This window comes from Mobula birostris, chromosome 12 (assembly GCF_030028105.1).
Source record: "Mobula birostris isolate sMobBir1 chromosome 12, sMobBir1.hap1, whole genome shotgun sequence".
Taxonomy (NCBI): Eukaryota; Metazoa; Chordata; class Chondrichthyes; order Myliobatiformes; family Myliobatidae; genus Mobula; species Mobula birostris.
In genome coordinates this window covers 67901802-67919051 of record NC_092381.1, presented here as the reverse complement: position 1 = coordinate 67919051, position 17250 = coordinate 67901802, and the positions used below count along the sequence as shown (strand labels likewise).

The 17250-nt window shown below is 40.7% G+C and overlaps 1 protein-coding gene across 2 annotated transcripts in view; it reads left to right on the top strand.

Annotated features, from left to right (window-relative positions):
* The window catches only part of hmcn1 (hemicentin 1), a 514861-nt gene that overhangs the window by 253640 nt on the left and 243971 nt on the right, over positions 1-17250 (top strand). For both annotated transcript variants that reach the window (XM_072273998.1, XM_072273996.1), the window contains exons 24-28: positions 4653-4925; positions 7749-7844; positions 11087-11278; positions 12169-12299; positions 12876-13023. In XM_072273998.1, coding sequence (XP_072130099.1) covers positions 4653-4925; positions 7749-7844; positions 11087-11278; positions 12169-12299; positions 12876-13023 — 840 coding nt within the window. The remainder of the gene's footprint in view (positions 1-4652; positions 4926-7748; positions 7845-11086; positions 11279-12168; positions 12300-12875; positions 13024-17250) is intronic.

The following is a 17250-nucleotide window of genomic DNA, read 5'->3' as shown; positions in this document are numbered from 1 at the left end:
ACGCACCCAGGCGGCAGTCGACAATCACCTCTGATCTGGGCCAACATTTACGTGCCGGGCGCCACCTAATTAATTAGCTTGTTTATTTTGGCTTTTTTCTTAAAGATGTAGAACATAGAACATAGAATAGTACAGCACAGTACAGGCCCTTCGGCCCACAATGTTGTGCTGACCCTCAAACCCTGCCTCCCATATAAGCCCCCACCTTAAATTCCTCCATATACCTGTCTAGTAGTCTCTTAAACTTCATTAGTGTATCTGCCTCCACCACTGACTCAGGCAGTGCATTCCACGCACCAACCACTCTCTGACTGAAAAAACCTTCCTCTAATATCCCCCTTGAACTTCCCACCCCTTACCTTAAAGCCATGTCCTCTTGTATTGAGCAGTGGTGCCCTGGGGAAGAGGCGCTGGCTATCCACTCTATCTATTCCTCTTATTATCTTGTACACCTCTATCATGTCTCCTCTCATCCTCCTTCTCTCCAAAGAGTAAAGCCCTAGCTCCCTTAAGCTCTGATCATAATGCATACTCTCTAAACCAGGCAACATCCTGGTAAATCTCCTCTGTACTCTTTCCAGTGCTTCCACATCCTTCCTATAGTGAGGTGACCAGAACTGGACACAGTACTCCAATTTATAGAGCTGCATCATTACATCGCGACTCTTAAACTCTATCCCTCGACCTATGAAAGCTAACACCCCATAAGCTTTCTTAACTACCCTATCCTCCTGTGAGGCAACTTTCAGGGCTCTGTGGACATGCACCCCGAGATCCCTCTGCTCCTCCACACTACCAAGTATCCTGCCATTTACTTTGTACTCTGCCTTGGAGTTTGTCCTTCCAAAGTGTACCACCTCACACTTCTCTGGGTTGAACTCCATCTGCCACTTCTCAGCCCACTTCTGCATCCTATCAATGTCTCTCTGCAATCTTTGACAATCCTCTACATTATCTACAACACCACCAACCTTTGCGTCGTCTGCAAACTTGCCAACACACCCTTCTACCCCCACATCCAGGTCGTTAATAAAAATCACGAAAAGTAGAGGTCCCAGAACAGATCCTTGTGGGACACCACTAGTCACAATCCTCCAATCTGAATGTATTCCCTCCACCACCACCCTCTGCCTTCTGCAGGCAAGCCAATTCTGAATCCACCTGGCCAAACTTCCCTGATCCCATGCCTCCTAACTTTCTGAATAAGCCTACCATGTGGAACCTTGTCAAATGCCTTACTAAAATCCATATAGATCACATCCACTGCACTACCCTTATCTGTATGCCTGGTCACCTCCTCAAAGAACTCTATCAGGCTTGTTAGACACGATCTGCCCTTCACAAAGCCATGCTGACTGTCCCTGATCAGACCATGATTCTCTAAATGCATATAGATCCTATCTCTAAGAATCTTTTCCAACAGCTTTCCCACCACAGATGTAAGACTCACTGGTCTATAATTACCTGGACTATCCCTACTACCTTTTTCGAACAAGGGGACAACATTCGCCTCCCTCCAATCCTCCGGTACCATTCCCGTGGACAACGAGGACATAAAGATCCTAGCCAGAGGGTCAGCAATCTCTTCTCTCGCCTCGTGGAGCAGCCTGGGGAATATTCCGTCAGGCCCCAGGGACTTATTTTAACAACTCCAACACCTCCTCTCCCTTAATATCAACATGCTCCAGAACATCAACCTCACTCATATTGTCCTCACCATCATCAAGTTCCCTCTCATTAGTGAATACCGAAGAGAAGTATTCATTGAGGACCTCGCTTACTTCCACAGACTCCAGGCACATCTTCCCACCTTTATCTCTAATCGGTCCTACCTTCACTCGTGTCATCCTTTTTTTCTTCACATAATTGAAGAATGCCTTGGGGTTTTCCTTTACCCTACTTGCGAAGGCCTTCTCATGCCCCCTTCTTGCTCTTCTCAGCCCCTTCTTAAGCTCCTTTCTTACTTCCTTATATTCCTCAATAGACCCATCTGATCCTTGCTTCCTAAACCTCATGTATGCTGCCTTCTTCCACCTGACTAGATTTTCCACCTCACTTGTCACCCATGGTTCCTTCACCCTACCATTCTTTATCTTCCTCACTGGAACAAATTTATCCCTTACATCCCGCAAGAGATCTCTAAACATCGACCACATGTCCATAGTACACTTCCCTGCAAAAACTTCATCCCAATTCACACCCGCAAGTTCTAGCCTTATAGCCTCATAATTTGCCTTTTCCCAATTAAAAATTTTCCTGTCCTCTCTGATTCTATCCTTTTCCATAATGCTAAAGGCCAGGGAGTGGTGGTCACTGTCCCCCAGATGCTCACCCGCTGAGAGATCTGTGACCTGACCCGGTTCATTACCTAGTACTAGATCTAGTATGGCATTCTCCCTGGTCGGCCTGTCCACATACTGTAACAGGAATCCATCCTGGACACACTTAACAAATTCTGCCCCATCTAAACCCTTGGAACTAATCAGGTGCCAATCAATATTAGGGAAGTTAAAGTCACCTATGATAGCAACCCTGTTATTTTTGCACCTTTCCAAAATCTGTCTCTCAATCTGCTCCTCTGTATCTCTGCTGCTACCAGGGGGCCTATAGAATACCCCCAATAGAGTAACTGCTCCCTTCCTGTTCCTGACTTCCACCCATACTGACTCAAAAGAGGATCCTGCTACATTACCCATCCTTTCTGTAGCTGTAATAGTATCCCTGACCAGTAATGCCACCCCTCCTCCCCTTTTTCCGCCCTCTCTATCCCTTCTAAAGCACTGAAATCCAGGAATATTGAGAATCCATTCCTGCCCATGTGCTGAGTGCATCCAGGCTACCGCTGTACCCCTGCATGCTTTGCTGCCTGGTATCGGTCCGCGACCTGGAGGTTGGGGACCACTGACTTAAACTACCAGTCGTTGGCAATGAGCTGCTCTGTCTTGTGAGGTGTAAGGAAAACATCAATCACTGCCATCTACTCTCAAATGATTTAGACTATGGTTATGAAATCAGGCAATAAAATGTGTCATTAGCTCTCTCTTGACATTGAATATGGATGGTGTTTTATGAGAATCATAGTATGGTTACAGCACAGAACATTATTCTGCATGTTGTCCCATCTTTCTACAAGTAAAATCACTAATTCCACCCGACTCTTTATCACCAATGTTGCAATATTTTTCGTCATCACAAATCTATCCACCTCTCCTGGAAAGGCCACAATGGGACCTGACCCCTCACAGGCAGTACTTTCCAGATTCTGCACAGAAGTTTCTGTTCATGTTATGCTTCCCCTTTTATTTAATACCTGTGACAGCTTGTCCACAATTCCTCCATCAGAGGGTGCAGCCTCCACCATCCACTCTATCCAGATCCTTTATCAGGTTTACTCTGTCTCTTTAATCTGCCTTTGTAACCATCGTCCCTCATCCCAGAAGGTATTCTTGTAAAACTTCGAAAGTTCTTACATTATTACTCTGATATGATAACCAGTAATGAGCATGTTACTTTAGATGAGGCCAAAGGAAAGGAAAACAAACACGAATGTTACCTACAACACCTTTTAACTATAGCCGCACAGTTACATTTGCAAGGCCAGAGAGTTTGCTGATAGTAAATGTCATTTGATACTAAACAATACCTGTATACAGCAAACTTAAAGCTTTTATCATGTTTTTATTGAGCAAAAATTCAAAAATGATGCTACTATATTGATTAAGAGTGTCTAAGCTATCAATGAGGGCTGCTAATCGAAGAACCTGTGAAAGAACGAAGTATCTCAGACACTAATATCCAGCTTAATTGAATTTTTTGCACATGTTGGAAGTAATATCTGGTTAACCCTGCAATAACTGGGTGCTTGTTGCCTTGCATTACCCCTTCTGCAAAATCCAAATATCTTCATTTGTCCAGGACCACTTACTGTATTATATACAAACCATGGTCAAAAACTCTGAGAAAACAGGTTTTCAGAGGATTCTGTTCACACGGCCAGCGCGAGTCTTAAAATAAAGTGAGGATGCCCAAAGGAGATGCTGCCAGGTTAGCAGAGGAACATACTGAAACATTATTCGGTGATGAGGGCCACAGGCATCATGTTAGTTTGTGCAAAGCCAATAATAGAGAATATTTTCATATCGGGAAGGTGGGTTTGTGGTGGATGGAGAGGATCAATGGGAAGGATGTGGTGGTGGAATAGCTCCCAATAAGAAACAAGCTGTTACATCCTGAGAGGTAATTTTAGTCATAACCTTGATGTTAATGCAGTCTTCCACAATAAGACAGCAAGCACTATTAAAGAGAATGTAACTGAGAAGAGTGAAGTGCTGGCTTAGTATAATCTGTATTTCTCTGCATATTTAAAGTTTTGAGCAACAGTTTAGACTCAGCTCTCTTCTGCTTGCTTTTAATTTGAATGAAGTAGGTAAAATTGTGCAACAGAGTAGTGTTAATGGATACCACTGTTGGGGAAAATTGAATAATATTTTATATCACAAGTTTCTAACTAAATCCAACAAAGTCAGAGAGTACAATCTCTATTTTGTCCGAAGTGGTTACTACTAGATATGGTATCATGCTGAAAGACAGAGATTCTATCTTAAAAAATGTGTTCTTGTGTTCTAAAAATTATGTTATTTGTTGTTCTTTAGTTCCTCCAAGAATTCGGTCTGGACCCCGCATTATAAAAGTCCAAGCAGGTCAAAGGATTGATATCCCCTGCAATGCACAGGGCGTGCCAACTCCCAGCGTAAGCTGGTATAAAGAAAAGAGTAACATTTCATTCAATAAAGAACAGTACAGTGTGGACACAGAAGGAACGTTGACTATTAAGAAGGTCCAACTCAATGATGATGGAGTTTATACGTGTGTTGCCAAGAATGTGGCTGGTCAACATGAAGTAAATACAACTGTACAGGTTCATGGTAGGTACCGATGAAAAATAAAAACATTTTTGGCAAAGTAGTGAAAATATGAAGAGCAAAATGTCCTACCATTGACTGCGTTGAATACTGATCACAAAGGTGTGGAGAACCTTTTGTATAAAATGTTGGTATTCACTGGCTCTGCAGGTTTAACTAGCATACACTTTAAAAAGGAAAAATTAATGGTATTAGTCAGAGGTCTTAAAAATTAAGCAATGCCAGCATACAACAAATAGACCACGTATTTTATTAACTGCAATAACGATATTTTTATAGGAAGCACGGGGACCTGAAAAATTTATCACATAGTACAAAACTTTATGAGTTATGTGAGCAAAGTTTTTTTTATTAAATCCATCTGACTTATGGAAGTTTGATCGGGGTTCATGCTTGCAGGCCACAGGGCACGTGTGTTCACATTCAATGTCATATAAAGCTCAATTAACATGACTTGGATATAATCTACATATTTGAAGCCTGAACATTGGAAGTATATTTTAACCAGAGTGTTTAGGTTATTTCTTTGGTAATGTTGTTGGAAGTCAAGAACGTGTAGATCTCTCCTTAAACTTACTTCCTGAGTGATTGTTCACATCACTACCCCAACTATAGACTAAATGGTTAAGGTTTCTCAAATATCTCATTCAAATATCTTGCTCCCTCACCATCCAATGTGGGCTCTATCCCCTCATTTCCTCAGGATTCCCAACCCACAGTTATTATTGTGGACTTCACCACCAGTCAACTTCTTGGCCCTCCTAGTTCCTGGTCATCACTCCAGCAAAGATTCATACCACCCTGGAATGCTCAGCACATTGCCTACCCACTCCCCCAATCTTCTTCTCCCTCTTGCAGTCTTATATCCTTTGCTGTGAGGTTGTCTCCATTCTCCCAGCCTTTCCCACCTCTCAAAATTCATCCTCAAATCTTCCTCTACTTTCCAAAATGCCAAGAGGTCAAAAAAGATTTGCAAATGTTTCTGTGTTCGGACCTGCAGCTTCCTCAATGCAAAAGCTTGCAGTATTGATGAATTTTTGCACTGAATTTTCACCGCTCAGGAGAGGCTATTTATGTAGGCCACCTATGTTTTATCATGATCTAATATATGCTTGTATACAAGCATGTGAAAATGCATTTTGTTTGCACCATTTTTCAATTTCATCTTCTGCTCGACAGTTGGCAATGTTTTGGTCACTAAGTAGATTTTCTTCATTCACTGGATTATTTGGGGATTGCATTGTCCTGTATATGATTAAATAAATCAGGATAAAACCAATCAAGGTTATGTCCACTGATAAAGATAGTAGAGGATAAGGAGGAGAAGATGATGGTCTGATGAATTAAATAGGCATAGATTTGGCTGATGAAGCATTGTTAGGAATTATAAAAAGGAAAAAGGGGGCAGAGGCAAGCACATGCTTTTACCTTTGAAGAGGAGAGTTGGTATGTAAGGAAGCATATATCAGAGGACATGTAACTATTTAGAGTGAAGGGATGGAGCTGCTAACCTCGTTAGTGCTTTGTCAGCATGTGAATGATTCAAGGTAGGAGAACCCAATTCAGAACTCAGTGTTCCAATAAGCTGGGGAATTACATTGAATTGAATTGACGTTATTTCTTACATCCTTCACATACATGAGTAAAAATCTTTTAATTACATCCCTATCTAAATGTGCAATGTGAAATCATATTAATCTGATGGCCTGGTGGAAGAAGCTGTCCCAGAGCCTGTAGTCCTGGCTTTTCTTGGATCATGTACCAGGCGAGACTTGGTACGTGATCTACAGCCACAGGGCATTTAGGATAAATTGTGGGGATGTCAAGAAGAAAAGTAAGGAAAGATAAGTTCCTTTACTAAAAATAACCTGCTCATCATGGAGAGATACAGGATAGAGACAGGTCCTTTTGCCTTCGGGTCCACACTGAACATCAATCACCTATTTTTCACTGCTCCTACATTAATCCCATTTTTATTTTCACCACGTTCTCCTCTACTACTCTCCCCACCCCAGATTTTATCACTCACCTACACACAAGGGGCAAATACAATGGCCAATCAATCTACCAACCCTCATGACTTGGGGATCTTTTGTTGGATGTTTTTAATTGTTTAAAAGTTCTTTTTTTATTTTTATTTCCAAATTGCAATTCTTCCCATGCAAACTGCAAGGCAATATACAGTTGTTTACTTCAACATTGAAGGCATTTTAAAAGGTGTGAAAGCTAGCATATGTTTCAGTGATAAAAGCTGCCAAAAGCTTCTCTTTTGCACTGCTGCTATCCTGGGCCTTGCAGTGGACTGCACCACACTTTGGCTCTGAAATCTTTATCACAGAATCAGGTGGGTTCAGTGGATGGAACCAACAGCAGATACCAGTAAAACCCCAGCCAATACCAGCATGGAGGCTAGAAAAGGAAATCTGAAACTAAATGGTTTAGTGGAATAGAGTCAATGGAGCAAGTGATGGAACTCATGGATAAGCTAAAGACAGTGTCTGAGGAATGAGCCAGGTTCAGGTCAGAATAGTGATGTTGGCTGTACATTAGATATCCAGGAGTTCTTTGCATAATGTAGGAAACAAAGTGGGCAAAAGGTAGCTGAAGGGGAGGGATATTTCAGAAAATGATTACTGGGGGGAGCTGAAGGCTGGATTATCTTTGGATTCCTGGTTGTCCTAAGTGTAATAGGTGATTTTTGCAAGAAGATTGAAAATCCAAGCGAAGATTGACTAAACCAGTTGTGAGTCTTCCAAGCTCATATTTTAGTCTTTTGTTCATGATGAATTGAATAAATTGTAGGTATTATTTCCATTTTGTTTATAGAACCTCCTACTGTTGAAGACCCAGGACCTCCATTTAATACTCCTTTCCAAGAGAGAATGGCAAACCAGCGTATTGCATTTCCATGTCCAGCCAAGGGTATGTCTATGAAATGCATTAATACTGCATTTCGATATCCATTGAATATTGTCAATTGTATTCTCAGTAAAGATGCTTTGTGTTTTAGGTGGTATTATTGCATTACCTTCCAGTGCCCAGATTAACACTGCAGGTAGGGAAAATCATGGAATGTCCTGGGGTGCAGAACCTAAAGCTTTCTGTTATATAGGATAACATGGGTTATAGGAACATGCAGGTAATATTCAGCATATGCTATTGAGGATAGATTTGTTGTGAAGTTTCTATGTGCTGTTTTAGTTCATTGTATGCTCTTACAAATATAAGAACTGCAAATGAAATATCAGTGGGCTCTGAAGTGAGGTGATAGCCTGTCCTTGGGAACACAACTTTGGGAAGGGTTTATCGTTGATCTTCCACTCTACATGTGAATTTATAGCACTTTGTCATATCATGATTCACGTGATCTTCTGGGAGATGCTGCACACTGTATCAGGTTGTGCTGTGAGAACTGGCATGATCTCAAATCCACATCATTTTGGTCAATGTATATGCTGTACTTTGTATGTTACCTTTCTCTTGCATGCACACAGCTTTGCTTAATTCCTTGGGATATTGTGAACTCTTTATTTGTCACAGTTTCATAGAGTTTGGTATGTAACATAATTCTGGGATAAGAGATAGCTAGACAGCTTTTTAAAAATAATAATGATTGATTAAAATGTTTTATTATCAAGTTTTGGTTTGATCCACTGGGAGAATGTCATGGATTGTGTGTGGAGTAGAGTTTGTGAGCTCGAGTCGAAGTTTCTTTCAGACACAATCATCACCCATAATCTTAGTTCATCCATAATGGTGAGTAGGGGTTAGTAATCCAAACAGTAAGCCAGAGTTTTCAATAGTATGCAACCCGTGGTTCCTAAGTATACCCTGACTATTTGAATCAATGCAAAGAGACCAATAGCTGCAGCTTATATGTAACAGATGTTATTGTGTGTTTGCTGTAAAATCATTGATTTCAGTGGGAGTGCCACATAAACTTGTGTTTTCTGTGTAAAGAAAACCAAATATCTTTTAGAAAGGCCAGTTGGCAGAATTAAGGTTCATGGAATAAAGGAACCAGTGATAGCCTGAAAATCAATAATTGGCTTAAGGGCAGAAAGCAGGAAATTAATATTAATAGTTGTTTGCAGACAAGAGGAAAGTAACCATCTCCGAGTATCAGGGCTAAGACCACTGTTTTTTATGATTAAATTAACATGAAGATGCTGGATAAAGTTCCAAAATTTTAGTAGAAGCTACCAGAGGATATGGACGGGCAAGTGGCAGAATAAATTTAAAAAGAACTGTGAAGTGGTGCATTTCTGGCAGAAGGAAAGGGAAAAGACGATGTAGGCTAAATGTTAACCCATTCTAAAGGATGTGCGCACATTGCCTTTAACTTTGAAAATGCTGTCACGTAAGAAAGCTGTTAATAAAGCATATGGAATCCTGAGCTTTATATCCAGAGACGTGAATATGATGTGAAACCTTTATAAAGTGCTGGTTAAACCAAATTGAGAGTATTGCATCCAATTCTAGATGTCATGTTTCAGAATGGATCTGAAAATCCTGAAGAGATTGCAGAAGAGGTTCATTTGTATGGTTCATGGGATGAGGCATTCCAGCTGCAAAAGTGGAGGAACGGAAACTTCAGGGGAGATTTGATCAAGTATACAATTGTGACTGATTTAAAATCGGTAAAAAGAGAGAAGTTGTCAACATTACCACTGGCTTGAGAGTCAACACAGGCAGATACAAAATAATTTGCATATGGGAAATGTGAAAAATTTCCTTTGTTTTGCATGCACAGAGTGAATTCTGTGAGGGCAACTGGAACAAATTTAATTGAGAATTTTAAAAGGGACTTGTATATGTACTTGTGGAAAATGAAGTTGTAGAGTTGGGGGTGGGGGTGGGGAAGAGCATGAAATACAACTGAAATGGATGCCTTACAATAAGCTAACTGCCTCAGGTGAAGAATTAACAACCAGAACTAATATGAAGGCATCTCCATAAACAAAGAGTAGAGAGAAACACTCTAGCAGATAACTTTAAACTCAAATCTCAATTATTAATCAAAGAATTTAGTGGAATTAAAAGATTGTCATACTTCATTATACCTATTTCGAAGGAGACAGATACCCTACTGCTTATAATGAATCTGCATATTGTGGTGGTCCAGAAAGCTCTGCTATCAACATTACAGTGGGTAGCAGAGCTTAATGAACCATAGTGGTAGAAACATGGTTGTCATTTGTTACTGATTTATTTCCTGAGCTCGCTGTCTCACTTACTACATCGGGTATGGCAACAGTTGTCCTGAACAGTGCCAGTCTTGCAGTGACTGCTAATCAGCTTTTGTGTGAATCTAGCCACTAATCTTAGCCTGCCCAACTTCTGCCTTCATTCTCTTGTCTGGAGGAATCCAACTGGAAATCTGGAGGAGTGACTAGGTACCCAGTGGATATATCCTGATTGAAGCTTTTATACAGTCAGTGAATGGTATTGGTCAAGTTGTAAGATTAAAAATGCACTTGGTGGTGCTTAAATCCAAACAAGATCCAATATGATTTTAAATATATTGTACAGCCACTGAATTAATCTTAGCAAGGATTTAACCTTTTCAATAATAGGGCATTCAGTCTCTTTAAGGGATGATCTTACCAAGAAAATGCAGTAAAATGGGGACAATACAGTAATATGTAATTTTTCTAAACTCTTTCTGTCACTGCTTAAAATGAAAACCTTTCAGTTCTATTCTCATTGTTCATTGTATCCACCTGCCAAGAAATGATCTTTATCATTGAGAAATATTGCAGAAGTACACTGATCACAAATGCACATATTTAATAATGTCATGTGATCTGTTACATATCTGGAGCCAACAAGGAAGGTAAACTTGACCAGTCCTATTAAAATATTGTCAAATATCAGAAAAAAAGACAATTAAAGTTAAAAGATGAGTTCTAGTCACCAAAATGTATTTGAAAATGCTGTACATTTTTAAGGAAAGCATTTCTATGGGTTCTTTATTGGAGACACCACCATCTAAATAGTACTTCTCTCTTGTGGTAGCTTTATATAATGTCCCATAACAATTACACAGTCCAAATGAAATCAGTTAAATCAAAGATAACTGCTGAGTTTTCTTGAACATGTAACTAGACTGTACTACTTAAAGAGACTCTTTTATCATGTAATTTGTAATTCTGTGTTACTAGGTACCCCGAAGCCTGTGATCAAGTGGCTACGTAATGGAAGAGAGTTAACTGGAAGTGAACCTGGTGTGTCCATTTTGGATGATGGAACTTTGCTGATTGATACAGTTTCACTGCATGATGATGGAGAGTATGTCTGTGTGGCAGTCAATGAGGCTGGATCAACAGAAAAAAAATACCAGCTCAAGGTCCATGGTAGGTAACAAAATGTTCATGCTCTCCAATCTAAAGACCAAAGCACTCCTTGTGTAGATAAAGAAAAGATACTTCATAATTCCCTTAAATGCTTGACTGGAACTGATTTTAGTTGTACCTTTTTCCTGTCCACCGTGCCCTTTCTAACCCTTTTAAAGAGATTTTTAAACTTCAGTGTGTCTTTGGCTCAGTGAGTCAGAGGGCTTGAAACCTAATCCCTCCAAAACATTTGAGCACACACTCTTGGTTGATGCTTGAGTAAAATGCTAATGGATTGTGTTTCTGTTTGTGGTGCTGTCTTTTGAAGGAGCATTAAACTGAATTGCACATTGTTTGCTCCAATGGATGAGAAAGAATAAATATTCTCCCAGTCCTACCAAGGGATTGGTCATATTTAACCCTTCACCAGTATTCATTGATATCACCATTGTTATTAGGACCCTTCTGTAGGTAAACCAAGTGCCCTTTTTGCCTATTTTCTAACGTTACTTCATTTCAGAAATGTTTATTAGCTTGTGAACCACTATTGTATCGAGATGATATATATGGCAAGTATTTCTCTACTTGTTCAGTTCACTTCTTACTCTTGGTTCCCATTGAGCATTTTGGAGATGGAGCACAAGCAGAAAACAAGACTGGAAATTGTACAGCTTCTTCTAGAGGCATTTCTGTCAATTTTGTGCAAGGTCCCCAGCACCCCCATCCCAGTTCAAGTAATAAATATTAATTTTATATAGTATAAGCTGCCCCAAATAAATCTTCACTCTATCCTGCAGTTCTATGGAAATTCACACATTTTTTGGTTACAAATTATCCTTTGTTCATTCAATTAAGATGATAATTTTGTTTGCTTTCTCCTTGGAAAAATAACTTTAATTGTCTTTTTCTAGTCCCTCCTGATATCAGGGATAATGAAAAGCCAGCTAACCTGTCAGTGGTCATAAACCAGCCAATCAGCCTCTTCTGTGATGTGTCAGGACACCCTACTCCCATCATATCCTGGTACAAAGATGGACTGCCTGTATGTGGTAATTTGTCAAATTATGCAAATAATTTTGTTGATGATCCTTCAGAGATTAGATTCCTGTATTAAAATCAGGAATATGGAATAACTGGCACACAGTCTTTTCAGATGCAGCCTGGTTTTGGAAATGAATGCTGTCTTTACTGGCAGATTCAAAGAAAGAATTGAATCAGCTGAAATATCTTTGTCCATGATTGATATTCATGGACAGTAATTAATGTACAAGGTAAAGTTCTCAGGAAGAAGGCCTCAGTAACATTTGTGGATGCAGGTGGATTAAAGCAGAGATGTAAAGGGCTTGTACCAAGGTCATCCAAAACCAGACATGAGAGAATTGTTTTATTTTTATCAACATGAATAAATAGATGCAGAGTTGGTACTGGGATATCTATAGGTCCTAGAGGAATTAGAAATATATTAATGCTGCTATGGGTGAATACCCACCCATAAATAGATCAGAAGTACAAGATGTCAGAAACATATCTCGGAAAACCTGATATTATCTCGTGTACATATAATGAGAGCTGAAGACTAAATGTTCATGGTAAAATATGTTTGCAATATGCCCTCAAGGTTAGAGAAAGTAATGCCATACAGATAATGAGCGGAGGAAAGATCCTGAGAATGCACAAGACTGTGGCTGGTGACACAGGGAGGTACACGTGTCGAACAATCAACATTGCCGGAACTGCAGAGAAGAGCTTCAACTTGGAAGTGTTGGGTGAGTAGACATAGATTTGAAGCAGGGCTGAATATCAGAGACTTTCAAAAATATTACACATCATACAGTAATTTAGAAATGAAATACACCAGCTACAGGAAACTTGAAATAAAAGCAGAGAGTGCTTAGAACCTCAGGTAGCTGCCTGAAGTATTCTCCCTGTTTTTCGCTCAATTGATGCAGCTTGATCTACTGAGCAAATCCACTATTGTCTGTTCTTTTTATTGTGTATCTCATTGTTTGCATACCTCAATATACCACGGACACTGTTTCCTAGTCTAGCATCACCCTGCAGAATACTGATTCAATCTAATGCTCTTGGTCATCCATTCCAAATACTTACACCTTGCTGTTCTTTAAGACAGACACCAGCTTGGGCAGCACTCACGGTGACAGGAAGGAATCTGGGCATTCCTGGCCCTCCATGTTGCTGTGCTGGGGAACTAGCATGAATCCCTGCCGTCTGCTAGTACCTCCACGGCCAGTGCATCACCCGCAGGGAGGGAGGGCCATTGTTGGCAGCAGCTTCTCCATGTCCAGTCTGCCCAGATGTTGTCATCTTTGATCAGTTCCAGTGCATGTAGTATGTGTTTTCAATAAACATAATACATCTGAACTCATGGACGAATAATTTTATACGTCAAACAATTTTACTGAAGTTCTCAGCCATAGAACAATGAACACAGACTATTATACATTGTTTGACATTGACTAGCATTAACCCTAAGGCCATTATGTGTTTATAGGTTTTACCTATTTTGATTAGAGAGGATAATTTGCACTCCACGTTATCATATTTAAGCTGCTGCCCTTCCAGGGTTTCTTACTGCCATGCAACATGCACCACTTTTATTTCTTATAAAGCTATTCATAATAGTAAATTAGCAATTTACTGCTTATTCCAAACAGGATGAGGCAGAAAGCTGGATACTGCTTATCTTAATAGGGAAAATAGCTAAAAGGAAAATGTTTGAAGCCATTATTAAAAAAATTATGGCAGAGCAACTCGAAAAATTTGAGATAAATGGACAAAGTTAGCACAGTTTTGTGATAGGGAAATCATGTTTGATCAATTTATTGGAGTACTTTGAAGAAGTCATATGCTGTGGTTAATAAGAAACTAGTGAATGCACCATATTTAGATTTCCAGGGGCATTCGATGAGGTGTCACATCAAAGATTTTTGCAGCAAGCTCATGGTGTGGAATTAAACATTTAGGTGTGAATAGTAGATTGGCTGGTGAACAGGAAACAGACAGGAGACATGCATGGGTAATGTTCTGGTTAGCATGATGTAATGAGAGGTTACCTCAGGGACTGGTGCTAGAGATGTAACTCTACAGGACTGCTTTGAATTGGTGGACTGGACTGTATTCAGGGATTCATCTTTGAACCTGGATGAGTATGCTGCAGTTGTTAACTACTTCATTAAGACCTGTATGGATGAGTGTGTGCCTACAAGGACCTACTGCACATTCCCAGACCAAAAGCTGTGGATGAACCAGAAGGTACGTCGTCTGCTGAAGGCTAGATCTGTGGCGTTCAAGTCTGGCGACCCAGGCCTGTACCAGGAAACCAGGTGTGATCTGCGGAGGGCTATTTCAAGGGTGAAGAGACAATTTTGAACAAGATTGGAGTCGACATCAGATGCACAGCAACTCTGGCAGGGTTTGCAAGACATTACTTTCTACAAAGTGAAACCCAGTAGCATGAATGGCAGTGATGCTTCACTACCAGATGAACTCAACACCTTCTATGCCTACTTTGAAAGGGAGAATACAACTACGGGTGTGAAGATCCCTGCTACACCTGAAGACCTTGTGATTTCTGTCTCAGAGGCCGATATTAGACTGTCTTTAAAGAGAGTGAACCTTCGCAAGGCGGAAGGTCCCAATGGAGTACCTGGTAAGGCTTTGAAAACCTGTGCAAACCAACTGGCGGGAGTATTCAAGGACATTTTCAACCTCTCAGTACTACGGACAAGTTCCCACTTGCTTCAAAAAGGCAACAATTATACCAGTGCCTAAGAAGAATAACGTGAGCAGCCTCAATGACTATCGCCTGGTAGCACTCACATCTACAGTGATGAAATGCTTTGAGAGGTTGGTCATGACTAGACTGAATTCCTGCCTCAGCAAGGGCCTGGACCCACTGCAATTTGCCTATCACCACAATAGGTCAATGGCAGATACAATCTCAATGGCTCTGCACGTAGCTTTAGACTACATAGACAACACAAACACCTATCTCAGGATGCTGTTCATCGACTATAACTCAGCATTTAATACCATCATTCTCACAATCCTGATTAAGAGGTTGCAGAACCTGGGCCTCTGTACTCCCTCTGCAATTAGATCCTCGACTTCCTAACCGGAAGACCACAATCTGTGCAGATTGGTGATAACATCTCCTGCATGCTGACGATTAACACTGGTGCACCTCAGAGGTGTGTGCTTAGCCCACTGCTCTACTCTCTCTATATCCATGACTGTGTGGCTAGGCATAGCTCAAATACCATGTATAAATTTGCTGATGCTCCACCGGGTGGTGACGAGAGGGCGTACAGGAGTGAGATACGTCAACTAGTGGAGTGGTGCCCCAGCAACAACCTGGTACTCAACATCAGTAAGACAGAAGAGCTGGTTGTGGACTTCCGGAAGGGTTCTGGGTAAGACAAACGAACATATACCAATCCTCATAGAGGGATCAGACGTGGAGAGAGTGAGCAGTTTCAAGTTCCTGGGTGTCAAGATCTCCAAGAATCTAACCTGGTCCCAACATATAGATACAGTTATAAAGAAGGCAAGACAGTGGCTATACCTTATTAGGGGTTTGAAGAGATTTGGCATGTCAACAAATACACTCAAAAGCTTCTATAGATGTACCGCGGGGAGCATTCTGACAGGCTGCATCACTGACTGGTATGGAGGGGCTATTGCACAGGACCGAAAGAAGCTGCAGAGGGTTGTAAATTTAGTCAGCTCCATCTTGGCTACTACCTACAAAATACCCAGGACATCTTCGAGGAGCAGTGTCTCAGAAAGGCAGTGTCCATTATTAAGGACCTCCAACACCGAGGGCATGCCCTTTTCTCACTGTTACTATCAGGTAGGAGATACAGAAGCCTGAAGGCACACACTCAGCATTTCAGGAGCAGCTTCTTCCCCTCTGCCATCCAATTCCTAAATGGACATTGAACCCTTGGACACTACATCACTTTTTAAAAAATACATAGTTTTTCTGTTTTTTGCGTGATTTTTATCTATTCAATATACATATACTCTATATGTATATTGAATAAGATTTGTTTATTTATTATTATTATTATTTATTTTTTTTCTTCCATATTATGTATTACATTGAACTGCTGCTACTAAGTTAACAAATTTCACGTCACATGTTGGTGATAATAAACTTGATTCTGATTCTGATCTAGCCTTTTACTTCTTTTCCTCACCTGCCAATCATCGCCCCCTGATGGCCTTTCTTCTTCCTTTTTCCCCTCCCTTTCTCCCATGGTCCACTCTCTTCTCCTATCAGACTCCTTCTTCTTCAGCCTTTACCTTTCCCACCTACCTGTCTTCACACATCATCTTCTACCAAGTCCTAGATCCCCTCTCCCCACCTTTTTATTCTGGCATCTTTCCCCCTTTCTTTCCAGTCCTGAAGACAGGTCTCCCCCCAAAATGTTGACATTTATTCATTTCTATAGATGCTTCCTGACCTATTGAGTCCCTCCAGTATTTTATGTGCCTTAAGGCTGATTTATACTTGTGCGTCAAATCAATGCCGTAGATACAGCGTAGCCGCGAACCCTACACTGTACGCAAACCCTACGCTGTAGCCTAACACGCACCTCTCCCAAAATGTAACTACACGTCGTGGCAACGCAGACCGAAACAACTGTGATTGGTCCGTTTGGTAGCAACTCTGGCTGCAATGCTTTCCATAAAGCTTTACAGACCTCCGAAATTATGGAGGATACATTTTGAATTTAAAAAAGACCGACATTAGTACCTGATTTTGTTAACCAAAAGAGGATTTTTCCTTTTGTGGAAAAAGACGCTTGCCTTAAGCTTGTTTACCCCGAGAAAGACTACCATGACCATGAAGCCTTTTGAATCCGATTTTGGCTCAAAGTTCCCAATTCTGTTAAGTGACACTACACTGTACATACAGAAAATTCACCCTCCTTCAGTTTCAGTCGCCATTGTTTGAAGTTTGAGTT